The 27,992-nt window shown below is 41.8% G+C and overlaps 1 protein-coding gene across 1 annotated transcript; it reads left to right on the top strand.

The window, feature by feature from the left end:
• The first annotated feature begins 191 nt into the window (after positions 1–191).
• LOC128501304 (ras-related protein Rab-5B-like) lies at positions 192–22,556 on the top strand. Its single transcript, XM_053470735.1, has 6 exons — positions 192–294; positions 11,706–11,954; positions 13,245–13,396; positions 18,006–18,128; positions 20,588–20,681; positions 21,576–22,556. The coding sequence occupies exons 2-6, from the start codon at positions 11,795–11,797 to the stop codon at positions 21,686–21,688; spliced, it is 642 nt and encodes a 213-aa protein (XP_053326710.1). The 5' UTR covers positions 192–294; positions 11,706–11,794; the 3' UTR covers positions 21,689–22,556.
• The last annotated feature ends 5,436 nt before the right edge of the window (positions 22,557–27,992 follow it).

Below are 27,992 nucleotides of genomic sequence, written 5' to 3'. Positions count from 1 at the left end.
ACTGCCTGAGTCTCTGTGGTTACTAAAAAAATTGAATCCCACCACTGATTATAACATGTAAAAATGAGATATGTCCAACTTGGCCATTGGAATGGCAATTCTACCACAGATTGGGTGCAAAACAAGTTTGCCAATATTAATCATGGCTGTGTAAGCATTTCCTGTTTGTCGTTGCGCTTTGTGAGGAGAAGTGGAAGTTAAGATTGCGGAAGAATTTCCGGTGTATGGAGAATGCTTGCTTCCAGAAGGAAAATCGGACGGTTTGATATTACCGTGGATTACAGCGGAAGGCGGGTAGGTGTTGAAAACTGTTTTAACGAGTCTGTTACTGCGTTATGAGCCAGGGAGGGGGACGGGGAATGTATTTGTCGAGATTCGGCATAGCGGTATTTACTATTAAATATGTTCTGTCAGCGCCTGTATTTGACGTGCTTAAACAATCATTAACGTCGCACACTGAGGAGTAAATAACTTGCTTTGGAAGTGATTATTTATTAAAATGATCTTACCGCGTATACCGATCACTAGCAGTTACCACAAATACACGTAGGCTGCAGGAACAGTAATCAAAGACATTCCGTTGTTTAATAACGGCTAGCATTAACTTGTGTACGTAAAAGTCTATTTTAATTTATTAGCGATGGTCACAAAGTAAAGTTCTTGGGGGGGGGGGGGGGTGAATTTGCCTGTGATTATGAATCCAGGGTTCTGCGCACATAGCAGCCATACTTCCAGCCTCTGAAAATACCCCTCGCATGACTTGTAAGCCACAAGGAAGCCCAGCCATGGTGGCACAGGCCATATGCCATCCTAGTATACAATTATCGTTTATATTGTGAGAAAAGTCGTTTATCCACTAAACAGGGACTTTAAGACCAGTTGCAATAAATTTGCATCTCTGCCCTTTTTACATACAGAACCTCACCAAGGCTGGGCCTTCATAATACATTATTAAACAGTGGCCAAATTGAATTGTCATTAACTAAACTGCTTTCGGTAGTTAACTCTGACTGAAATACGGGTTTTAAGCAAAGGCAGCATTAATGTCCCTTGTTGCTAAATGTTTTCTGTCGTAGTCTACGTAGCCAAACTTATAAATGGCACTTTGTTGGCAATTGTATTACACAATAAAACATTTTTTAAACTTACTACATGTACACAAACATTCTACCGTTTTGTGATGTCAGTGAACATTAAATACTTGTCAGCTCCAGTCTCTGTTAAATCTTTATGATCAAGTAAGGCTATTTACTGATTTGTAAGTGGCAATGTTGATACAAATTGTCAATCTACACAGATCATTTGATTGAATGCTTGCTTTTGGCATAAATATGTTTTTAAAGTAAAATTTTTAGAGAACAAAAAAAACGGTTTCCTCTTCTGTGGCTGCAAAGACCTGCTTGAAGTTTATTATATAGCTACACTTACTGGCTGTATTTGTAGACAAGGTCACTGCTGCTTACTGTTAACTTCAGGTGAGTGCACGTGACAGCTAATGTTCGCATGATGTGTTAGTGGCCCAGAGTACATACCAAGTATAAAATAGTCTTTGCTTACAAAACAAACATCAAAGATTTGATGGAGAATTGCATGCAGTTTACATCCAAAACAAATGTGTTGAAAATACAAATTAGATAAAGGGTCTACCTCAAATGTATCACTATTAGGCAATTCCTGTTCGTTGTAAAATGAAATCTGGTCTTAATGCAGACCATTTAAAGGGGAAGTATCGGTAACAATTCATGTTTGTGTTTCGTCACATTTAAGCTCATATGTGTTTGTTTTTGATAGCCACAGTGTGTATATTAATTGTGGGTTGTGGCATTGGAGTTTTTTTTTGTTGTACTTTTGCATAAGCTCACTAGGACTTCATACCCACTGCAGACAGCTGATCTGTTTAATACTTAGAGCCTCTTATGGGAGCTACTTCTGGTGACAGAATGTAGTAAATAATATAATAGTAATTATATCGTTTTTTCCCATTAACTATGTAATGATCATTGGAATTATTGGTCTGCTTTCTAAAATCTGGCATATTAACCTATTACAGAGTCACAATCATTTATTTACAAACAGAAAACATGATTAAAAATGTCCAACTGAAATTGTGTGTAAATAACTGCCAGTACATTACATTCACATTAAAAATAACTGCCCCTAGTTATGCCATTAACCAAAAGTGCCCCTCTTCAGGGGTTTGGAAATACTGTAAAGTAGTGGGCAGAATGTCAACAAAAATTACACTATTTACCGTAAATTTTTCCCTCTGATTGTGTAAAGTTTTAGAGCAACAACAGCAGACACTGGCAGAAAGACACATCCAGCCACATGCTTATTATAAGCATTTGCTCTGAAAAAAACTTGTCTTATAATCAAGCAAATATGGTAATTGTGTGATACACAAGTAATATCGATGCTGTGCTCATGCCTCTGGCACTAAGAAGGAAAGTTGCATATCAATAATATAAATCCTGAGGTTGTGGCTTTGGTATGGCATTCTTGAAAGGACTCAAGTGTTTTGGTAATGGTGCAGTTTGTTTGGTATACATTCTTGTTCCACGAAATTTTAAAGTAAATATTTGCTTCCTGGCACGTGATGTTTTCACAAGTCACAGATTTCTATTAAATCGTCTCTTGTTTATCTCCAGGCAACATTTGTTAGTTAAAATTAACCTCTTTGTGACCTGACAAAGGCTAAAAATGTTTTTTTTTCAATTCAAGTATAAATTTACTAAGAATTTAAAGTGTTAAGAAACACCCCTATATACACAATCAGCCATAACATTATGACTAGCTGCTTAATATTGTGTAGGTTCTCATTTTGCCGCCAAAACAGCCCTGACCCATCCAGGCATGTTGTCCACTAGACCTCTGAAGGTGTGCTGTGCTGTAAGTTGCAAGGTGGGGCCTCCATGGGTGCATTCTGGTGCCATGTAGGGCTGCAACTAACAATTATCTTCATAATCGATTAGTTGGCTGATTATTTTGTTCACTTATTTAAAACAAATTAACAAACTGGGTGTTAAAGCAAACAGCAGAATAAAAAACTTAAAATTTACATTAACCCCTTCGTTCCCCTAGAGACGTACCGGGACGTCCAAAAAACGCCCACAAAGAAACCCCTATGGACGTCCCGGTACGTCCAGCCCTTCGTGCAGCGTCAGGGACACATCCCTACTGCTGCACGGGAGACCAGGCATGAAAGCCGGTAAGCTGTTACACTGTAAACTGCCCGATCTCGCGATCGCGCAGTTGCAAACGCGCGATCGGGCATTCCCTTCCGGGTTGCGTACGTAACCCGGAAGGTCATCGGAGGACAGGATATCCCCTGCGGGGATATCCTGCCCTCCGATGAGGCACAGAGACGCTACGATCTCTATGCAGGTCTGTGAGGACCTGCATAGAGATCACAGTGTGATCGGTGCAGGGGGATCGCGGGGAGGGGAGTGAGAGACCATCTCTCTCACTCCCCCTCCCGTCCGGAAACGGAAAAGCTGAAAAAAAAAAGTTAATTCATTTAAAAAATAATATTAAATAAATCATTAAAATAATAATATAAATAATACTAAAAAAAATTATAATGTGAGCTGTGATGTCACTGTAACATCACTGGCATGTTCAGGAGGTCCCTAGGAGGACCTCTTACCATTGCTGTGTAAAAAAAAAAAAAAAAAAAAAAAAAAAAAAAAATATATATATACCGTATTTGCTCGATTATAAGACGACCCCGATTATAAGACGACCCCCCAAAATCAAAATATTAATTTAGGAAAAAAACAAAAAGCCTGAATATAAGACGACCCTATAGGAAAAAAGTTTTACCAGTAAATATTAATTCATGTAAATTATTTTTTCATGTTTAATAAAAGCTATGATTGAGAAAAATATATTTTTTAAATTTCCTTTTATTTGCCAACCTGCCCCCCCCAGTTATGCCACTCTGCCCCCAGAAATGCTTTATACCCCCCTATTTGCCACTCTGCCCCATGATATGCCTTATACCCCTATATGCCACTCTGGCATATAGGGGGTTAAAAGGCATATCATGGGGCTGAGTGGCATATAGGGGGTTAAAATGCATTTCTGGAGGTATATAGGCATATCATGGGGCTGAGTGGCATATAGGGGGTTAAAATGCATTTCTGGAGGTCCAGAAATGCATTTTAACCCCCTATATGCCACTCAGCCCCATGATATGCCTTTTAACCCAGCATGTACTGGCTGCCTTGGCTTGATAGGAGTGTGATTGCTGTTAGCAGTTTGATATAGATATATATCAAACTGCTAACAGCAATCACACTCCTATCAAGCCAAGGTAGCCAGTACATGCTGGAACCTGGGGATGATAGTAGTGGGATTACAGCCTCCCTATGCCATGCTACAACCCCCACCCCCCTTACACATCCATGCTATCACACACAAACACATTTAAATACTCATTCATTCCATTAATCACACATACTTCACACATTAAACACACATTAATCACACATACTTACCCAAAAACCCTCCCCCACCCCCTTACCTGAACTGCAGATCTCTCACTCGAAGACTTCTGCAGGGGACCGGCTGTAGAGCAACTTCTCTGGCCCCGCCCCCAGAGGAGGGAGGGGGAGATAGAGCTCTGTGAGGACGCTGCAAGCTTCCTGTCCTCCTGCTTCTAACAGAAGAGACGCTGCACGCGACCGGTAAGCAGCATGGCGCCAGCAGACATTTTTTGGGGGGTCTGAGAAGACGACCCCGATTATAAGACGAGGGGTATTTTTCAGAGCATTTGCTCTGGAAAAAACCTCGTCTTATAATCGAGCAAATACGGTATATAAAATGTAAAAAAATTAAATTAAAAAATAATATATAAAAAAAGATAATAAAAAAATTCTTAAAAAAACCTTACATCCCATTGCCCTAGCATAACATCTAGCCAGTGTAACCCTCCTGCCCCCGTTCACAACCCCCAAACCCGTTAAGCCATAGGCATAAAAATAATACAAAATTGTACACCTAATAGTATGCTCCCTGGTGCTGGGAAAGTCTGGAAAATCTATATAAATTAGGTATTTCTGAAATCAGGACACCTGAATTGATAAACTTGGAGGGGATTTTCCATCACTTTACCTAATTTTGTGAGGATTCAGAGGGAAAATGTAAAAAAAAAAAATTAGTTTATTTTTCTAATCTTCGCTAGTTTTTACTAAATTTCTCATTCTAAATTTTCAGCTAATCATCCAACTATGGTATCAAACGAAAGCTCTATCTCTCCTCGAAAAAACAATATATAGTTTACATGGGTACACTATTCACAGGAACAGAGAATAATCGCTAAACCGACATACCCCAAAAATGGCAAAATTGCTCTGGCCTTTGAGGTACCAAAAACCCCTGGGATTGAAGGGGTTAACATGTACACACAACACTTACCATATTTATCGGCGTATAACACGCACTTTTTTAACTAAAATATGAAGCTGAAACCCTACCTGCGTGTTATACGCCGATAAATCCTAGAGCCAGTGACGGAACTACCGGGGTCGCAGGGGTCGCAACTGCGACCGGGCCCTGGAGTTCTGCCAGTCAGGGGGGCCCAAGGGGTGCCGAGCGGTTGCTGAAGACGACCGCTCGGCAACTCTCAGGCCCCCCTGACTGACAGAAATCCAGGACTCCTCTGCTGGCGGCGGCCGCCTGCCTCAGCGCTTCAACTCCTGTGTTGGAAGCGTGAGGCGTTTGTCTCGGGTGCCGGCGCTTCACGCTGGGCGCCGGCATATGACGTCAGACGCCGACGCTCAGCAGTGAAGCGCCGGCACCCGAGACAAACGCCTCACGCTTCCAACACAGGAATTGAAGGTAAGTGACCGGGGGGGGGGTTAGGGAGAGAGAGGGGAGATCCTGAGAAGGGGGGTTAGGGAGGGAGAGGGGAGATCCTGAGAAGGGGGGTTAGGGAGGGAGAGGGGAGATCCTGAGAAGGGGGGTTAGGGAGGGAGAGGGGAGATCCTGAGAAGGGGGGTTAGGGAATGAGAGAGGAGATCCTGAGAAGGGGGGTTAGGGAATGAGAGAGGAGATCCTGAGAAGGGGGTTAGGGAGGGAGAGGGGAGATCCTGAGAAGGGGGTTAGGGAGGGAGAGGGGAGATCCTGAGAAGGGGGGTTAGGGAATGAGAGAGGAGATCCTGAGAAGGGGGGGTTAGGGAATGAGAGAGGAGATCCTGAGAAGGGGGGTTAAGGAATGAGAGAGGAGATTCTGAGAAGGGGGGTTAGGGAGGAAGAGGGGAGATCCTGAGAAGGGGGGTTAGGGAATGAGAGGGGAGATCCTGAGAAGGGGGTTAGGGAATGAGAGAGGAGATCCTGAGAAGGGGGTTAGGGAGGGAGAGGGGAGATCCTGGGAAGGGGGTTAGGGAGGGAGAGGGGAGATCCTGAGAAGGGGGTTAGGGAGGGAGAGGGGAGATCCTGAGAAGGGGGGTTAGGGAGGGAGAGGGGAGATCCTGAGAAGGGGGGTTAGGGAGTGTGTGTCTGAGTCTGTTTGTGTCTGTGTCTTAGCGTGTGTGTCTTAGCGTGTGTGTCTTAGCGTGTGTGTCTTAGCGTGTGTGTCTTAGCGTGTGTGTCTTACTGTGTGTGTCTTACTGTGTGTGTGTGTGTGGTTTCCCAGATAGCAGTGATTCTGATTAAGTTTTTTTTGTTCAGTTTTTTTGTTCAAAGAGGTGCTTTTTCTTTCATATTTGCCTTATAAGTGGTATAAATGTTATAAAAAATGTTATAGTGTAATAAATATTATTCCAACATTAAGTTCATAGCTTCGAAGTTAAAATTATTTTTTCTTACTCAAATTTCCTTGTTAAAATGGGGGTGCGTGTTATACACCAGTGCGTGTTATACGCCGATAAATACGGTATCTTCATCACAATGGCATTTCTCTAATTGCCTTCTTATTTATTATGGCATAATAATAAAAGCTATATTTTAAAGGAACGAGAATCCTACTATTTTTCTAACTAGGTTTTAATACCTAAAAAAAAGTCTCGCTAGTAAATATTCACATGTAAACTATTTTTTTTCATATTTAATGTTATGCACATCTGACCCGAGGCTTGCCACTGATATGCCACTGTACCCTCCTGAAATGCTTTATACCCACCTGTGTCACTCTTCCCCCCCCGACTCCCCCCCCATGCTCCAGACTCCCTGGTGTCTAACGAGGGCAGCTGGTGAACGTCTGCGTAATGTTCGTAGACAGCCTCTGATGCTGCCCACCACTTTCGCTGGAGTTTCTGTGATGAAGAACCAGAAGGAAGTGGAGGGCGGTAGTGGAGGTTGTCTGCGTTCACCAGCTGCCAGAGAGGAACATCCCACGCAGCGCTGCAGGGGACCTGGATCCTCCTCTCTGGCAGCTGGTGAACGTCTGCGTGATACGCACAGACAACCTCCGCTGCTGCTGGCCTGCACTTCCGCTGGAGCTTCTGCGATGGAGCACCGAAAGGTCATGTCACGCTGGCGCTCCGTCAGAAGTCCAAGTGGAGGGGGAGGTTGTCTGCGCGCATCGCACAGATGTCCACCGGCTGCCAGAGAGGAGGATCCTCTATTTGAGGTTGGATTGTGAGACGAGGGGTGTTTTTCAGAGCGTTTGCTCTGAACAAACCCTCATCTTATTTTCGATAAAATATATTCAACTACTCGATTAATGAAAATCCTTGATGATTTGTCGATTTTATCGATTAGTTGTTGCAGCCCTAGTGCCATGTGTTTTCCAGGTAAGCTACGCACTCGGACATGCATGTGTTGTAAAATAATGTCATTCATCAGACCAGGACACCTTCTTCCATTGCTCTGTGGTCTAGTCCTTATGCTCATGTGCCCATTGTAGGTGCTTTGGGCTGTGGACAGGGGCCAGTATGGGCACACTGACTGGTCTGCAGATACACAGCCCCAAAGAACCCGCATTACGTTTTTCAGCAATTTGACATACAGTAGCTAGTCTGTTGGATTTGACCACATGGGCCAGCCTACGTCCCCCACCAGTGATCTTGTTGCTGGTTCAACGCTTTTCCTTCCTTGGACTACTTTTAAGCAGCAGTTTTGGAGTTGTCCAGTTGTCTAGCCATCACTATTTGGCAATTTTTCCTGCTTCTAATGCATCAACTTTGAGGACAAGATGTTCACTTGCTGTCTAATACCGTATTTGCTCGATTATAAGACGACCCTGATTATAAGACGACCCCCCAAAATCAAAATATTACCGTATTTGCTCAATTATAAGACGAGGTTTTTGTCTTATAATCAGGGTCGTCTTATAATCAGACCTCAAATAGGTCTGATTATGAGACTAAGATCCAGATCCCCCGCAGCGATGCAGAGGACCTGGATCCTCCTGTGTTAACCCCCCCCCCCCCCAACTTACCGGTGCTTCTGAGTCCCCGGTGCTTAGTCCGGGCTGCGTGTAGAGCTCTACGCGATACAATCGCGTAGAGCTCTACACGCTTCCCGGACTAAGCACTGGGGACCCAGATGCAGGGGACCTGGAACCTCCTGTGTTAACCCCCGACCCAACTTACTGGTGCATCTGAGTCCCCAGTGCTTAGTCCGGGCTGCGTGTAGAGCTCTACGCGATATAATCGCGTAGAGCTCTACACGATACAATCGCATAGAGCTCTACACGCTGCACGGACTAAGCACCGGGGACTCAGAAGCACCGTTAAGCTGGAGGGGGGGGCATAACACAGGAGGATGCAGGGGACCTGCATCCTCCTGTGTTATGCCCCCTCCAACTTACCGGTGCTTCTGAGTCCCCGGTGCTTAGTCCGTGCAGCGTGTAGAGCTCTACGCGATTCGCGTGGAGCTCTACATGCTGCCCGGACTAAGCACCTGGGGCTCAGATGCAGGGGACCTGGACCCTCCTGTGTTATGCGCCCCCCCCAAACTCAGAAGCACCGGTAAGTTTGGAGGAGGGAGGGGGAGTGTTAAATGGGGGGTGTAAGGCATTTCTGGAGGCAGAGTGCTCTGTGAAATGCCTTTTAACCCCTTTAATGCCACTCTGCCTCCTGAAATGCCTTAAACCTCCCTATATGCCACTCTTCTCCATAATATGCCTTTTAACCCTCTAAGTGCCAGAGTGGCATATAGGGTTAAAAGGTATATCATGGGGCACAGTGGCATATAGGGTTAAAAGGCATATCATGGGGCACTGTGGCATTTAGAGGGTTAAAAGGCATATCATGGGGCACAGTGGCATATAGGGGGTATAAGGCACTTCTGGGGCAGATGTGCATAACTGGGGGGCAGGTTGGAAAATAGAAGGAAATAAAACCAAAATATTTTTCTCAAGCATACCTTTTATTAAAAAAAGTGTTTAAATGAATTAACATTTACTGGTAAAACTTTTTTCCTATAGGGTCGTCTTATATTCAGGCTTTTTCTTTTTTTCCTAAATTAATATTAAGATTTGGGGGGTCGTCTTATAATCAGGGTCGTCTTATAATCGAGCAAATATGGTAATTTAGGAAAAAAACAAAAAGCCTGAATATAAGACTACCCTATAGGAAAAAAGTTTTACCAGTAAATATTAATTCATGTTAACTAATTTTCATATTTAATAAAAGCTATGATTGAGAAAAATATATTTTTTATTTCCTTTTATTTGCCAACCTGCCCCCCCCAGTTATGCACATCTGCCCCCAGGCTTGCCACTGTGCCCCAAGAAATGCCTTATACCCCCCTATTTGCCACTCTGCCCCATGATGTGCCTTTTAACCCTCTATATGCCACTCTGCCTCCAGAAATGTCTTATACCCTCCTATTTGCCACTGTGCCCCATGATATGCCTTTTAACCCCCTATATGCCCCTCTGCCCCATGATATGCCTTATACCCCTATATGCCACTCTGGCAAATAGGGGGTTAAAAGGCATATCATGGGGCTGAGTGGCATATAGGGGGTTAAAATGCATTTCTGGATATATATATATATATATATATATATATATATACTGCTAACAGCAATCACACTCCTATCAAGCCAAGGCAGCCAGTACATGCTGGAACCTGGGGATGTTAGAAGTGTGATTACAGCCTCCCTATGCCATGCTACCACCCCCACCCCCCTTACACATCCATGCTATCACACACACACTCATTCACAAACATTTAAATACTCATTCATTCCATTAATCACACATACACACACTCAAACCCCCCACCCCCTTACCTGAACTGCAGATCTCCCACTCGCAGACTTCTGCAGGGGCCCGGCTGTGAGAGCAACTTCTCTGGGCCCGCCCTCGGAGGAAGGAGGGGGGAGGTAGAGTTATATGAGGACTGTGCTAGCTTCCTGTTTCCTGCTGCTAATAGCAGAGACGGTGCTCGCGATCAAAGCCCGGTAAGCAGCACGGCCGAAGCAGAATGAGGTCTGATTAGAAGACGACCTCTGGAAAAAACATCGTCTTATAATCGAGCAAATACGGTATATTCCGTCCACTGACCGGTGCCATGATAACCAGATTATCAGTGTTATTCACTTCACCTGTCAGTGGTCATAATGTTATGGCTGATAAATATGTTCAGCAACATTAAGTACAGTATTCGATAAGACAACCCCCCCCCCAAAAAAAAATCTGAATATTAATTTAGGAAAAAAGAAAGCCTGCATATAAGACTACCCTATAGGAAAATTATTATTTATCATATTTAATAAGTTTTTATTTGCCAACCCGCCTCCAGTTATGCACATCTGACCCCAGACTTGCCACTCTGCCCCCAGAAATGCCTTGTACCCTCCTATATACCACTCTGCCTCCCTGATATGCCTTATACCCCTATATGCCCCTCTGCATCCAGAAATGCCTTGTACCCCTATATGCCATACACTGGTGCATGTAACCTCCGCTGCTGCCCGCGCTTTCGCTGGCGCTCAGTAATTGAAGCCTCGGTGGAAGTGCCGGCAGCAGCTGAGGTTACCAGACAGGACGATCCAGGTCCCCTGCAGTCTCATAGTCAGACCTCTATTTGAGGTCTGGTTGAAAGACGACCTTGATTATAAGACAAAGGGTGTTTTCAGAGCATTTGCTCTGAAAAAAACCTTGTCTTATAATCGAGCAAATACGGTAATGACATTTTAATTATTTGTGTTTCAATTATATATAATGTAATATCAAATTTAATAGTGTCATTAGTTTCAATAAGGGGAACTCAGCAACACCAACTGAGCAAACAAAGAGATTGTTGAAAGCTTTCTAAGCTCATTTCACTCATGGGACTGTTTTCGTGGATTGATCCATGTAAGGAAAGGTGATAGAACAACATTCTCTTCACGCCATTATAGCCAAACATTTTGTGAATGTGTTTTAGTAAGGTGAAATTGATAGAGGTATATGATTTGTACAATAGTGTAAGAAGAACTGTTACATGACACAAAAATATAGAGCATGATGAGTTTTCAGAATATTGGTGGGAGGCAACAAGTTTCTCATACGCAAGAAAATATAATGCTGTTGTAATTTCCAAGATTAATGCCTGAGGAAGGGACCTAACAACTTGGTCTCGAAAGCTCGCAATCAAACTCTCAGTTAGCCAATAAATGGTATCATTTTAACTATACTTTTCTCCTGTAATTTCCAACACTAAGCTCAGCCAGCCTTTCTTTTATTTTTGCCACATGTCTAGTCAACAAGTGTTAATATATTTGTCCTTAATGCAGCTACCTCCCTGATTTTGTTTTTTCTTTAACAGAATTGATTTCCAAAGATTGGAAAAGATTTTGCATTACAACATCAAATATCATTTGCTTGAGTGAACGCAACAAAGACCAATTCAACACCATGGCCGGCAGGGGAAATTCGCGGTCTAATGGACTGGGCCAGACTAAAATCTGTCAGTTCAAACTTGTGCTGCTTGGGGACATGGCGGTAGGAAAATCCAGTCTGGTATTGCGGTTCGTTAAGGGTCAGTTCGATGAGTTCCAGGAGACCACCATAGGAGGTAGTAAAATGTTAATTCTCTAATGTTTTTATTGTAATATTGGTGGTATGGTCATGGCCACAATTTCCAATGCATTTCCTTCAAGGATTGTAAGAAGCAATACATTGTGAGCTGTGAGCGGGAATAATAGTTTGTCACTGTGTTTTTTTTCTTGTCTCATACTTATGTTGTCAACAGTAAGGGATTGTGGGAATTCATAGACAAGAGACTGCCTCTATTGCAAAACATCACATGGTTGCAGATTGAAATACAATTTGCAGCTCTACTTGGTGCAGAGAGCCTTCTAGGATCAGTAAGCGGTTGCTCCTGAGACTATGTATTTTAATCTGGGTTTAACATCTCTCTTCTCCTTCCTGTGTGCGTGTGTGCAATAGGGTACAAAAACTGCTCTGGTCATTTAGTGCAAACATGGTAACCCTCCCCCCTGTTCATGAAGGGGTTACAGTTCTCACACAGTACTTTGAAATGCATTCTCCTTTAGAGAGGGTGTCAAGGACATTAGACTTAAGTTATAAATGGTGTGCATCTGAATCATTTTGAGTAATCTGCATGTTTTTGCACCAATGTATAAAAAAAAAATGCCTAACTATGGCAATTGAGTTGGAGTGTGTGAAAGTTTGATGTAGTCCGCTAAAGGGTTGGTATAAGGAGTACATGAGTTCAATGAGGTAAGCAATGTATGGTGCACTCAGTTGCCTCTTTACTAAATCATTTTTTTTACCTAAACACTTGCTTTAATGGAAAAACAAAAGTAAGGATAATTTTACGTTTTTCTTTGAGTAATATTGGGTGTGAACCAGGCATGACTTTTTTTTTTTTTTTTGGTGTTCATCTACTTGGGAAATATATTTTAAAAGGTAAAAGTGCTATTAACATTGGAACCATATTTGATCGTGGGAATTTTCACCAAAAGTGAAATTTCTATGCTGATTGTTCCAAATTTGGTAGTTTGAGAGAACACCACTGAGGCAAAATAAGTACAAGTATAAAGATAGACCTGTCATGCGTAAATAGAATTTCTCAAAAAAATTTTTTGCCCTAATTGGGATTTTTCATTCTGTATTTTTTCAATATTTCCCATAAGGTTCCCACAATAGTTTGTCTAAAAGCTGTACTATAGTTTACTACCTTCTAAAATTGATATATGGTATATATATTTCAATTGTAAAGTGTAAATATGTTTCTAGTTTAACCTCTTTGCTTTCAGAAGGGCACCCAACCATTGCAAAGAGGCAGAGGAGTTCTAGAGTGGATGCTAAGCTCACTTCCCTGTTCCCTGTGTCCCTCCAGCTGCCTTTCTAGCTCAGTCCGTGTGCCTGGATGATACAACAGTAAAGTTCGAGATCTGGGACACTGCAGGACAAGAACGATATCACAGCCTTGCCCCAATGTACTACAGAGGAGCCCAGGCAGCCATTGTGGTATTTGACATTACTAAACCGGTGAGAACCTGCTTCAGCAAATACTGGTGGATAACTTTGTTAATGCAGATCAATTTAATGGAAAAGTAAAGGTGCTTTTTTTTGCTTAGTTAATACATTTTATTAATTCACTTCTTGCAGACAAGCACTTGTGTACACCACGGGCTAAGATATTTTTTGACATTCTAATTACTGAGAATCTTACACTTGGATTTCTGTTAACTGGAATATCACCTACCATAGCATTGGTGATTACCAGCATGCTAGCTCAGCCAAATGTTTCTCATATATGAGAGGGTACAGAGAGAATGTAGGGGCAACCAAAAGGATTTAACAAATGGATAATACGGTATATTGTTTTCGGATAACTGCATATTATGAAAAAGCAGAAACGGCACAACATTTTTGGATTTTGTTTTTATTTTTTATGCTAATAATTAAAAAAAATGGTGATTCCTCTTTAGCCCCATCAGGCCGTATAGATGTACATGTTTGTCCAGAAAATGCATCGCAAGTTGCCCTTATGGACATACGTGTACATTCATTACAAAATACTGCGGTTTGGCCCATTTTGGTTCTATGCGACTACCCTGCATCGGAAACAATCCGCCAGGAACCAATGATCTGGCAGTATGGCCAAGTGATTGCTGTGATGACCAATCACAGTGATAGCATGATGGTAACTGCAGATGTTCAGACTCTCTCCTTCATCTTTGTGATCTGGAGGGGAGAGAGACAGAACATGGTGTGTGTGGTAGCGGACAATTTTGTACTAAATCAACCAATGTATACCCTCGTATATACCTTATCCTAATTTAACCATTCCCTTGCCCTCCCAATTTTTATATACATCCTAAAAACAGGTTTTAAGTGTAGGGTAGACAGCAAAAATATTTTAGTTTAGAGGGAATAGGGTAGGCAGTATAGATTAGGGTTTGATGTGTTAGCTTTGTATGATGTAGCATGTTTTCAGTGCTGAGGAGGCTTACACCTTTATGGTGGGGTCAGATGCTGAAGCCACTGTGTCTGTATCAGATATTGACCCAATATCTGGCATTGTCTAGTGTTGCGTCAGATTGAGCCAATATTTAACGTGCCAGATGATGATGAGGATGATGATTGCCAGATTCCACCTGCTAAAATGAGGTATGAAGAACCTGTACCTGATCAAAGTTGGGTCTACCCAAATATGGCCGACCCAGAAATCCCCCCTTTATTGTAACAATACATTTTTTAAATACATTATTTTTCATTTTCTCTTACTTTTTTGAGTTGCTAGCAGCTCAAATAAACATGCACCCTAGTGTCGGGCAGCAGCTAGGCCTAGTGCCCTAAAATTGTGTGGTACCTTCTTCTCCCCTGTTTGAACAAGGGCTACCGGCTACGGGTGGATGATTTCTTTTAAAGCAGCCCATTTATTTTGTTATTTTTAGTTGATACCCCAGCACTGGGAAAACCTTTGCGGTTTTTCCTCACAGTTGACCTATCCCAAGCAGTGGCACGGCACCATCGGGGCTTTGCACAATAATGAGTTGTTAGCCCTTAAGAAACACTGATAAGGATGTGTAAGTCATATGCTATATTTTGACTATACACAATGAGCCAGTGGTACCTGTCAGTGTACGATGGGAACGTGATGCACAGAAGCTCAAACCTCAGGGCATCATCAAATGGGGAACATGGGGAGTAAAGATTTTTCCGACCTGTGTCTACAACGTACCTGGTGTTGAGGTGGCCATCTACTGTACATTGCGCAGCCTGCCATGTAATACACATTTGTGCTGTACAAGAAATGTGGAATTGGGAAGATCTACACCTTCCATGATTTTCAACTAAAACTCCTGAGGGATATCCTCTTTGATGAGTACGCTGGCAGGCATTTCCCTTGCACAATCCCCCTCCCCCCACTGCTGCCAAACAGAGGCATCAGAAAAAGGCTATTGGGAATGACTCAAGGTGCCAGTGCCCTTCCTTTCCCTCTCTGCCAGGCCTTTTTTTTACATTCATTTAGGGTGAGCCACGGTGTATTCTCAATTGGCACAATTCCATAACATTTTCCCCTGCAAATTCCTTGATGACAATTGACGGTCCGGGGACGTCACGTGAAAACAAACCGTTAACGACAATTGACGTGCCAGGACCGTCATGACTTCAAACGGGTGACTTCAAACGATATCGATGTTCGCTTTCTGCACCCAAATGGTGTTGCTGTAACTCCTCAGCAACACAGAGATCGGCATCAGGGGCGACTTGCAAGATGGCGGCACATCCTTTCAAAAAATAATAAAGGTTGAAAAGAGTTCCCGGGAGAGTCTCTCCAGACCATCCTGAGAACTCTGGCTCCACTTGCAGGTGGAATACAGGTACTGCATTCAACCATGCAAGTCAATGGAGCATGTGATTAGTAAAATAAATAAGGAAAAAATAATTTCCCATTGATGTCACCATCAGGGGAACCTTCCAGTTCCAAAAAATGTTAATAATTAATAATAATAATAAAAAAACATATCAAAATATATAAAATATTTTTATGAGCAAGTCCTAAAGTTAGCGCTTTATTTTTTCAAATGGAAAATGCCCATGGGGCAAAAAAATGAATGATTTGATGGGGTAGATTGAATTGGTGGGGTTCAACAATGTCTCTATTAACACACGGGGAAGGATGACCACATGTCTAATTTCCAATTTGAAAAATGCACACGTCCCAAATGTGGCCTTTTAGCCAAACTAAACAACCTGACAAACCCATGCATGTTGGGTATCACTGTACTCAGGAGATGTTGCTGAACACGTATTGGCGGTGTTGTGTGACAGTGACATATACCAGGACCTGTAAAATCATACCTAAAGTACAATGTGTGTGGGGGAAAATACACACAAAAAATAGTGGTAGAATTAGTGCATGGAAAGAGTTAAAATACCAGCATTTGAAATGCACTGGGGTGTCTAGTTTTCAAAAATAAGTGGTTTTATAGGGCACACTGGATTGAGTGGGCGCAAAGATGTACCAAATAGGGCATGTGCAGTGGACCCACCAAATAAAATTCAACATTGAAAAATGCACATGTCCCAAATGCGGCCCTTTTGCCCCAAGGCAGCCAGGCAAACCCATGCATGGGTGGTATCACTGTACTCAGAAGATGTTACTGAACACAAAATGAAGTAAAATGTGTGTGGGGAAAAAAACACAAAAATGACTGCCACAAAGTTTGACAAAAAGTTCTGGTAGAATAAGTGCATGGAAAGGGTTAAAATACTAGCATTTGAAATACCCTGGAGTGTCTAGTCTTCAAAAATATATGGTTTGATGGGGTAAATTGCATTGGCCAGCTTCAAAGATACCTGAAATGGCACATGAGGGGAAGAATTACCAGATTTGGAAAAAATGGTTTTGAAATAGCAAAGTGCTACCTGTACTTATTGCCCCCTAACGTGCAGAAAAAAGCAAAAAACCCCAAAACATTGCGTATTTCTAAACTCAGGACAAACAGTAGAATCTATTTAGCAGGTTTTTTTCATTAGCTTTTATAGCTGAGTAAAAGATTTTTCAAGTAAAAGTACTATTTTTTATTTATTTTTTTTCTAAATTTTGCACCGTATTTTATACTTTTTTTTTTTTTTAATTAGTACATGATATGATACAATCAAAATAACGACATCTAATGAAAGCCATTCTTGCCCCGAAAAAACAATACATAACTTGTGTGGGTTCAGTAAACGGGAAAGAAGAAAATTACAGCTAAACACGAGCACAAAGGGTACAAAAAATAAAATCAGCTGTTGTCACGAAGGGGTTAAAAAAAATGCATGTGGAGTATTTCTGTAATCAGGAGAAGCAACTGAACAATTCAGTTGGTGATAAAAAAGCACAGGAAATTATTGCAACAGCTGAGTTGGGCAGTGATTGAGTTTGCATGAAAATATTTCCAGTTCTCCTAGTAAAATACTCTGGTAGACAGCTTTCCTAAAATACATATTTTTATGGGAACATTTTCTCCTGGGAGACTGCTAAGTTGCTTCATAGGCCTACCAAAGCACCTGATCCAATATACCAGCACGTTCCTACTTGTGACCTATAATGTTCAGAAACCCCCCCAAAAACCTACGCATATTTGGTATTTCAGAATCCGAAGATGCGGCAGAACTATTTAGGCTGGATTTCTCTGCCTTAACACATACTCCATGTCCCAAAAAATCCAAGCCACGGGAAATGATTTGACAGTGATAGGTGGCCAAAAAGCTGCATGAAAAAGGCAATAGTTTCAAAAACATTAAATGCACCTTATAATATGTTCCCTATAACTGTTTGAAAAATGTGGGAATTCTATATATATAGATCCAGACACCTGAATTGATACATTATAAGGGTATTTTCCTTCTGTTTTGCTAGAATTTACTAAAGTTTAAGATTATCATGTAACTTTGGGATCTCTCCTTGAAAATGTATAGTTTACATGGGTGCACTATTATCGGGAAAGGGGAATAAAGGCTGAACCAACACATGGCAAAATTGCTCCAGGACTTAAGGTACCAAAAATCCCTAGGGCAGATATCTCTAAAGCCTGATAGAAATGGTTTTTACTGTGTAACATTTTTATATCTGTACTAATCTTTCTTTCTTCTTATCCAGGAGACATTTGAGCGAGCAAAGGCGTGGGTAAAAGAATTACAGAGGCAGGCTAGTCCTAATATAGTCATTGCTTTGGCTGGTAACAAATTTGACTTAGCAGAAAAAAGGATGGTGGAATTTGAGGTAAGCTTGGACAACCTGATATTAACACAACCTGGTTAGCACATTTAACACTTTTTTATTTATTAAGTGGTTTATTTTTTACATGAATGGCTCCCATGAGAGATGTATTTTGTGGATATCATTATATCAAAGCAATGTCAGTAGGCACCCATTTTTTATTTATATTCCCTTGTTGGTAAAAAAAAAAAAAAAAAAAAAAAAAAAAAAATGGCAGCCTCCAGGTTCACAGATAAAGTAAATTAATTGGAACATAAGAACATCAAACCAGTGCTAAACCACTCTTTATACACAACTATGTGGACACCTCTCCTAATTAAGTTTAGGTGTTTCAGTGACTCCATAGACATCGGCAGTAAAATGGTTAATCCTGAATAATCAGAGGATGCGACATTTTCCAGAAGTCAGTTCTTCCCCTGGCTAATGTATTATTATTATTGTGAAGAAGAAGCATCTAGGTGTAACTACAGCTGCAAAGCGGTAGGCCATTCTCAGTCACAGAGTTAGGGCTGAAGCACATACAGCATAAAATGTGTCTGTCACCTAGCAGATGCACTGAAGCTGAATATCACTATGCGCAATGCCAAGTATGAATAAAAGCCAGCCCTGGAAATAACTGAATACCAGCCCCATATTTCATAGTGCCATTATTGTGCATATGGCCCAAATATTTATTTCTTCAGAATAGGGGCAGACCATATATTTATAAAGTATATTTCAAGAACAAATCAATCATAAATAAGATGCATATGAAAACCCTTAGTTCTTAATATCACTGTGGCCTATAAAACCATGCAATGAGTTGAGCCCATCTGGGAGAGCACCTGTAAGTTCAAATAATGCTAAATAATATTGTAAGTATGAAATTAAACATTTTCAAGTTTAATATATTTAATAACTGAAAAAAGTTCTTAAAAACACAGAAATCAGTTTCACTGTAGATGAGAAACTGGCAAATAAACCAGTAACTCATAAAAATAGACGTGTAAAAAAAATATTTTATAACAGTCCTAATAACCCTTTAATGTTTAAAAAAAAATTGTAAGCTGTCTTACAAGGGTCCAAATACATTTTCTATGTCAAAATATGCAAAAATCTTTGGCATTTCATAAATGAGAAACCACATGGAATCCGATCAACTGAGTAAGATGCAGGTATAGATCAAATGAGAAACATGTAGATTAACGGAAATGCCTATAACCTTTTGTAATAGTTATCTTAACAAGGTTTACAATGTGTGTATAGTGCTTAGAAAGGGTGTGTATGTGTGCGTGCCCCGACCATCATTACACATGAAGTCATATTCCCCAATGATTTCCATCTCCTGTCATTATCAACCCGTTTTGCACGAAAATCATCCACCTCTATACCCATAATTTCCCCTTCATACCATCACTCAGCATACTTTGATTTATAGGTTAATCCCCTTACCTAACTGTTTTTCCAGCCTCTGAGACTGTCAGTCATCCTGCAGGTCTGTTGGGCCTTGGTGATCGTGTCTACCCGTCGGCGTCATGCTTTGTTGGATATGTAATATCCAGTTCGGTGCTGACTGCAGCTGCACATATATTCAGAAGGCTTCACTTGATCTATACACACTGTCTTAACACAAGCCTGCCCGTACACACACATTTACACTGACCTGACACGCCTATCCCTATAGACTGACCTTATACATGTCTGCTCCTATACACTGACCTTATGCACGCCTCCCCCTATACACGTGCCTGCCCTACAGAATTTGATGGTGCTTTGTAAAACAATAAAAAATAATATACACTGCCCTTACACATGGACACTGCCCTTACACATGGACACTGCCCTTACACATGGACACTGCCCTTACACATGCCTGCCCTTACACATTTGCAATAAATTAGAATGCCAATTGTGAGCCAGGCCTTCTTGTTCAACACCAGTGCCTGACCTCACATATGCTCTTTGCTGAATAGGCACAAATTCCCTCTGGTACACTCCGAAATCTCGTGGGAAGCCTTCCCAGAACAGTGGTGGCAGTTATAGCCACAAAGAGAGGAGTACTTCATATCAATGTCCATTGAAGCGATGTCTAACAAGCTCATGTAGGTGTGATGCTCAGGTATCCACATACTTTGGTCATATAGTATACCTTACTGTATACATAAATATCCTTCTGGAGGCTTGGTTCCCAGAACTTTACTCATACGCTGGATGAGATCTGTACAGTTGTATAGCCAACTCTCTTTAATGCCTCTAGATATACAACCCAGCAACCTACTTGCTTTTTTTTTTTGCAATGACGCCAACCAGTCAAAACAGAAGAACTTTTGGCATAGGTAACGGTGCAAGCTTGTAGCAAAAATCTAAATGCACGTCTCCCTAGAGAAAGGTACTAATGCTGGTAAATTGAGTCTTGAGTCACGTAAAACCTTGAACTGGTGTTCGGTCCTGCCAGATTCTAAAATTCTATAATCTCTCATCAGGAAGCTCAGGCATACGCGGAGGATACAGGACTTTTATTTATGGAAACGTCAGCGAAAACTGCTATGAATGTAAATGAGTTATTCCTCGCAATAGGTATGTTTACTACAAAACTCCTCATCACAGCCATTTTCATCACTGGCATAGCCTGAGCCATGCTGCTAGTTGAGCTGCAGTACACACATCATTTTGTGTGTTTCAAAGCCAATTTCCCAACATTTGTGTAGACCCTACTAGCATAATGCATTCTTAACCTCAGTATAAAGTCTTTTATGTATACTTAAACATGGAGGCTCTGTTAAGGAAACTAAAGAGGCTGCCAAATTGTCAGTGACTTAGCTTCTCTAAGTGAAAGATCCAGTGCATAGAGTAAAACGCCCTATGTGGCTGCCTCCTACCCTAGTAAAGGTAAGTGCCTGGCATTTTGGTAGATCTATTTTTTCGTCAACTGACCCCTATTTGAGAAAATGTCTGATGCCTGCTGGAACCAGACATTGTAAAACACCCACAGATGATGACCGTATAGACCCGATTACAGACCTGGATCCTCCTCTCTGGCAGCCAGTGGACATTGGCGCGATGCACGCAGACAACATTTTGGATCAAGAATAGGAAGGTTAGGTAGAAGGGTTGAACTTGATGGTCTTTTTTCAACCTTATGTGAACTATGTAGCTATGTAACCTCCGCAGACACTTCTGCCGGGGCTTCTATGAAGAAGCCCTGACGGAAGTGGCGGACAGCAGCACCCCCCAGAGTGGCTTATCTGGGGGCATAAAGCATATCAGGGGGGCAGAGTCGCATATCTATAAGTAAGGTGCATTATGAATTAAGGAGGGGGGCCTAAAATGGCTATTGGTTTTCCAAATTTCTGTTTGTATTTAACATATCTTATCAAAAGCAGGTTTTGTTATTTGGGAATGACTCCTGCTCTGTGTACATTGTATTTTATAATCCATGCCTCCTATTCAATGTGCTTTCTTCCTGTACAGCAAAAAAAATGCCGAAATCGGATGCCCAAAACCCTACTCATGCTGCCCGTAACAGAGGTGTAAATATTCAAGGCACGGACCAGCAGCCACGAAGTGGATGTTGCGGAAACTGACCACAGAAGCCTCTAGTCCCTAGTATGCATCTTTGAAACTGTTGCGAACACTGTCTAGGAATCTGCCTCATGTTTATCTACAGCTGGCGAAAGTTTGTTTTGCTTATGAATATTTTTCTTTAATGTTATTCCTTTATATCATACAGTGTTAAAACAGGAAAACAAGAAAAAAACTACATTGAACCTACAATGTACAGAACTAATCACAAACTGGTGTGGCTGTGTAGATATCCTCTGAGTTATGTGTGAGGATTGAAGAGGATGTAATACAGTTCAGTATATGCATGTGCATCAATCTGCTCTGTCTTCAGACCATCAAGCTGTTTCTAACCTAATATGTGCTACTTCCATATAAACTATTCCTATGCATCCAGAATACATCTCTGGAATCCCACACAGGTTCCAAGCACTTAAGCGGCACAACTGTGTATGACTGAATGTGGACAGAAGTTGTGTTAAGCAGCTCATCTGTTTAACACTACCTGTGGTGGTGATTATAGGTTGGTCTGCTCTACCTACTTAATATGTTGGTAACCTCTATGGGACAGAAGGGGAAATAATTCACCTCTGACCTATTGTTTGTCTGTGTTGATATTGTTCTGATATGATAGACCTTCCTCTTAGGATAAAGAACAAAGCACTGTGGACCTATTGCACTTTACCTTCCAACAAATTTTGTTGATCCAGAAAATAATATTGATCTTTCTGCTGACTCAGTGTAAAATTTCCTCCCCACATTTTTAGGAAAAGAAAAAGGTATAGGACATGCTCTGAACATGACTTTTGTATTTGCACCTTCAGATAATGTTTTACTCGAAATGACTCCTCTAATTTGATTTTTAATGTAACATTAAAGCAGAGAGAATCGAATCAGTTGTGTGTTGGATGTCTGTATGAGGTAGGGGTATCAAATCGTAATTTCAGGTTTGTGTAGTTTCATAGATCTTATTAAATATTTATTAGTAAAAAAATGTTCCTATAGTTTTGCTAATTACGATGAAGTTATAAAACGTGTCAGTATAGTGTTCACCAGCCATGCAGGGTGAGTTAAATAAAGACAAAGGTCATGGGGAAGCGCCAGACCCAGGAACTTAACTGCAGATGGTTTATTCAGCACTGTAAAATGGTCAGTTACTGTGCACTTACCTCATTTAAACTTGCTAGCTCTCTCCAGCACAATATAATTATTAAGCCTCTGAACAACTGTTTCCAAGTGCAGACATATTTTCTATAGACTATTCCTTAGATGGACTGTGACCATCTCAACCCCAATGGGGGTGAGCCAAATCAGTCACTAGGGTTCTGGGCTTAATTGATTTCTAGCAATGAGGATTAATTACTATCACTGTCCCTGGCAAGCGGCCTGTCGCTGTTTGCAACAGTTGGTTATTGGGATGTGTGATAAGTATCTTACAAAGACTCCATAATGGTAGTTGTAGTAACAGTTGAGATATCCATACTAACGATATTACAAGGACAACCAATGAAACATAACACAAAATATAAAAAGTACAAACAAAATGTTGACAACTATCAATGAACACTTATGATGCTAACCAGGGGTGGGCTTGGGCTGGGGGGGTGACTTACTGGCCCTTTTTGAAAAGTTTTGGATCAGCCCAGAGAGACGGGAACACAGCACATGTGAGACAGGATCAGAGATTTGCTAAATTGCTACAAGAATTTGATCTGTGTTGTATGTATCCCACAAACACTACCCTGACCGCTCTCCACAAATGAGATTGGGTGTCTTCTTTTTAAACCTGTTTTTTTTTTTTTTTTTAAAAACAGCTAAAGATGTTGCAATTTTAACAGTAGTGTCTGAATAAATGATTCCTAGGTGGAAATTATTTTTTTTGTCTCCATATCTTGTGTGTAACCGACCGTTCACTATTTCAAAACCTTTTTTTTCCAAATCTGGTAATTCTTCTCCCATGTGCTATTTCGGGTATCTTTGAAGTTGGTCAATGCAATTTACCCCTTCAAACCATATATTTTTGAAGACTGGACACCCCAGGGTATTTCAAATGCTGATATTTTAACTCTTTCCATGCACTAATTATACCACCAGCCTTTGTCAAAGTTTGCAGTAGTATTTTTTTGTGTGTATTTTTCCCCACACAGGTACTTTAGGTATGAATTTACAGGTCCTGGTATATGTCGTCGCACAACTCCCCTATATGTGTTCAGTAACATCTCCCGAGTACAGTGATACCCCAAATGCATGGGTTTGGGGCTAAAAAGCCACATTTGGGATGTGTGCATTTTTCAGATTGGAAATTAGTCATGTGGTCATCCTTCCCCGTGTGTTAATTTGGATGTTGTTGAACCCGGCCGATTAAATTTACCCCATCACATCATTCAGACACCCCATGGGCATTTAACATGCCAGTATCAATGCAATGTTTTTTTTTGTTTGTTTGTTTTTTTACATTTATTTTGTGATTAGAAAGCTGGGCTCCATTGACTTACCTGTACCTGTATTCAACCTGCAAGCAGAGCCAGAGTTTTCAGGAGGGTCTGGAGAGACCCTCCTGAGAACTCTTTAGCTCCTGATCGCCTCCTAAACTCTGACGCCCTGGGGAGCGACAGACAAGGCCCCTGATGCCGATCTCAGTGTTGCTGAATGCCTTGACATCAAGGCATTACAGCAACACCGTTTGGATGAAGAAAGTGAACTTAGATTGCTTTTTGCACCCGTTTAAAGGTCCTGGCACGTCAATCAAACGGTTTGTTTTCACGTGACGTGCCCGGACCATCAATTGTCATCAAGGGGTTAAACATCTAAACGTTAAAGGGTCATTGCAACTTACAGTTTATACAGACAAAATGAAAAGAAAGACATTTAGTTACATTAGAAATAAAAGCTACTCAAATCTTCGTGCTCATGTTATTACTATACCCAAGCCAGGTAAACCCACTGATAGCTGCTCTAACTACCGGCCCATATCTCTTCTTAATAATGACATTAAAATATATGCCAAGATCCTCGCTAATAGACTGGCTCCTCTACTCCCATTCCTATTACACGCCGACCAGGTGGGATTTGTCAGAGGCCGTCAGTCCTCGGACAACACACGAAAATTCATTAACGTAATCTGGGCTGCTAATCTCCGCAAAATCCCCACTCTCCTTATATCATTCGACGCGGAGAAGGCCTTCGATAGGCTCCATTGGCAATTCCTCCAAGCAACCCTCCTTAAATTTGGCCTCCCCCCCTCATTTACCCAAGCCATATTAGCTCTCTACTCCTCACCTTCGGCTTGCATCTCCATGCTAGGTTTTCTCTCCCGTCCTTTCCCTATAACTAATGGCACCCGGCAAGGCTGCCCCTTATCCCCTCTCCTATACGCCCTTGCACTTGAACCACTTGCGGAACGTATTCGACAGGACCCTCTCATCTCAGGCTTCCCAATGACTCCTGACTCCCCATGTACCCTCGGCCTTTTTGCAGACGATGTCTTAGCATCTATTACCTCCCCCTTGACATCTCTTCCCGCCTTACTGCTACAATTTGAAAAGTATGCGTCAGTTTCATACCACAAACTTAACATTTCAAAAACTCAAGCCCTTTGCCTCAACATGGACACTTCTCAATCGCGGTCCCTCTCTATTCTCTATCCTTTTGATTGGGGGGAATCCTCCTTAACATACTTAGGTATTCATCTGACTACACACATACGATCCCTCAATGCTTATAACTTAATTTCTATGTGGCGACAAGTCAAAAGGGACATCTTACGATGGAAGGGCTTTGAATTGTCTTGGCTGGGGCGCATTAATGCACTGAAAATGACTGCCCTACCCAAACTCCTGTATGTCCTACGTACAGTCCCTATCCCTCCCCCTCCCTCTTTACTGCATTCTATACAGTCCTTCTTCGTTGACTTTACAAAACAGAAGGGTAAATCCCGTGTTGCCAATTCCACCCAGACTTTGTGGGGTCCCACATATTAAGTCAAATCATGAGGCTTGCATTCTCTCTCAAACCCTTATGTTCTATGCCTCCTCTAACATACCGGCCTGGGTTTCCCAGGAAAATGCCCACCTCTCCCCCCCACTCCATTGCGCAACTTCTATGGTCCGCTAGTTCATCTCATCCCCCATTGCCCACCCTACCGCCTTCCACCTCTTATATGCTCAAAGTATGGTCCCACGCTAAACGTCGTTTCCCCTCTTTAGCCAGATGCTTTCCCTTTACACCCTTAGGGATCCTTGATTTGTTGATCCCGGACCTGCGTATTGATCGTTGGATTCGTCCAACCTTCCGAACCCTGGGTGACCTCTTCCACAATGGTATCATGGTACCTTTCACTTACCTCACTCGCACTCACAACATCCCTCAACACGATTTCTTCAAATATTTACAGATACGTCATGCCCTTTCTTCCATTACCTCCCCCGTGGCTCCATCCCCATACGAATTGCACCCTATTATTTCGTTCCGCCCCGGAGATTAAAGGAGCAATCTCCCGTTGGTACCTTTTGTTGGTCTCCAAATTTTATGTACGCAAATTGCCCCACATGCACGCCTGGGAGAGGGAACTGAACCAAACCTTTCCGTCCGATTCCTGGTTTGAGTCGGAAACTATGATGAAAGGGATATCCCATTGCTTGAACCACTTAGAATTGCAGAAAAAAATAAGCTGCCGCTGGTATTTGACTCCGTCCCGCTTGTCCCACATGGTCAAGGGCTACCCTAAATTCTGTTGGAGAGGCTGTGGTCAGGAGGGCTCCATGCTCCATATGTGGTGGTCTTGCCCACTCCTGGCCCCGCTTTGGCGACAAATATTCTCTGCCATTCGCTCTATGCTCCATTTCCACCTGGATCCCTTACCTGAAATTGCTCTCCTGCATATGTTTCCAGACCCTCTCCCGAGCCCCATACGTAAATTGATCATTCATGTATTCCTGGCTACTAAGCAATGCATTGCGAGACGCTGGAAAGCTGACTCTCCGCCACCACTAGCGGAAGTATTCTCAACTCTCGCCCGCCATTGCATGCTGGAAAAAATGTCCCATGCCGCCTCACACACGCCTCTCCGCTTTCACCAGGTCTGGGACCCTTGGCTCCAGTATGAGAGTAGACTCTCGCCTGCTCTCTAACTTCTCGATGTTCACATTATGCCTCGCCTCACTGACCGTACACACACTCACACTCAATGACTGACTCTCTACCTGATGAGTCCTCTCATGATTCACACATAAGAGGGACCCTTCTCCTCTCATAGGGGCCTCTATGTTTGCATTCTATTTGGGCCGGGTACTGGTCGCCTGATTTACATTCCTGCCTGTCGTGTCCTACACATGGATATGTGCCTTATTTTATGTTTGCATTGTTTGCCCGACTGTTTTCAGTTTTCAGTTTTACGTTGTTTTTTCTTTCTGTTTTATGTTTTATCTGTGAGTGGCTTCATTGTATTGCGGGCTACATGCACGCACCTCGGTCAGTTTTTTTCTCTCCTGCTGCTCACTTTTTGAAAAATACTGAAAAATCTCGGATCCTTTTAGAGCCAATGTTAGGTACTGATTTTATTGCAACATTTGACACCCTGTATTGTATTGGCTATAACCTACATTGTGTCTGTTTCTCTCGTTCATTACTATGTACCTTCTTACATTTTGGGCCTACTGTGGCTAAATGTGTCATGGTTCTCTGCTGTACTGTATCTGACTCTTTGGATCTGAATAAAAACTGTTATTTACAAAAAAAAAGAAATAAAAGCTACTCATGACCTTAACAAACATACAATTACTAGAAATACACCTTCTGGCCCCAGAAGTCTCTATGGCCATCTTGGCAATCTGCAACAATTTTGGATCTTTTTTGTCAACGACCATGACTGAAGTCTCACTAGCCCTGGTTACTTTTCTACCTTTTTTATAGACTCACAAAGTATCTAAACCAGGTATCACCTGGCCATATGGGAGGTGATATAGAAATGCCCCTTACTGACAATGAGGTAAGCTTTTGTAGTTCTCCATTGACCATGTGACCTGCTATTATGACCAAGTAACTAACACTATCATCCTCAGTACAAGCTTTAATGTGATGTTGTCTTTACGTTGTGGACATTTTCCCTAATTATTAGCCTTTGTTGTTTCAGTCATTGCTCACTGATATATAAAATCAGGTACAGTATCTCACAAAAGTGAGTACACCCCTCACATTTTTGTAAATATTTTATTATATATTTTCATGTGACAACACTGAAGAAATTACACTCTGCTACAATGTAAAGTAGTGAGTATACAGCCTCTATAACAGTGTAAATTTTCTGTCCCCTAAAAAAAAAAAACAAAC

Source organism: Spea bombifrons, chromosome 7 (assembly GCF_027358695.1).
Source record: "Spea bombifrons isolate aSpeBom1 chromosome 7, aSpeBom1.2.pri, whole genome shotgun sequence".
NCBI lineage: Eukaryota > Metazoa > Chordata > Amphibia > Anura > Pelobatidae > Spea > Spea bombifrons.
The sequence above is the reverse complement of the archived record's forward strand: the minus strand, read 5'-3'. Positions and strand labels throughout refer to the sequence as shown.

Bases quoted from the DNA above. Each gene is read 5' to 3' on its own strand.
- LOC128501304 (XM_053470735.1), top strand. From the start codon at position 11,795: ATGGCCGGCAGGGGAAATTCGCGGTCTAATGGACTGGGCCAGACTAAA. The intron at 11,955-13,244 runs GTAGTAAAATGT...GTGTCCCTCCAG, and splicing joins CCAGGAGACCACCATAGGAG to CTGCCTTTCTAGCTCAGTCC. The intron at 20,682-21,575 runs GTATGTTTACTA...CTTCCTGTACAG, and splicing joins TGAGTTATTCCTCGCAATAG to CAAAAAAAATGCCGAAATCG.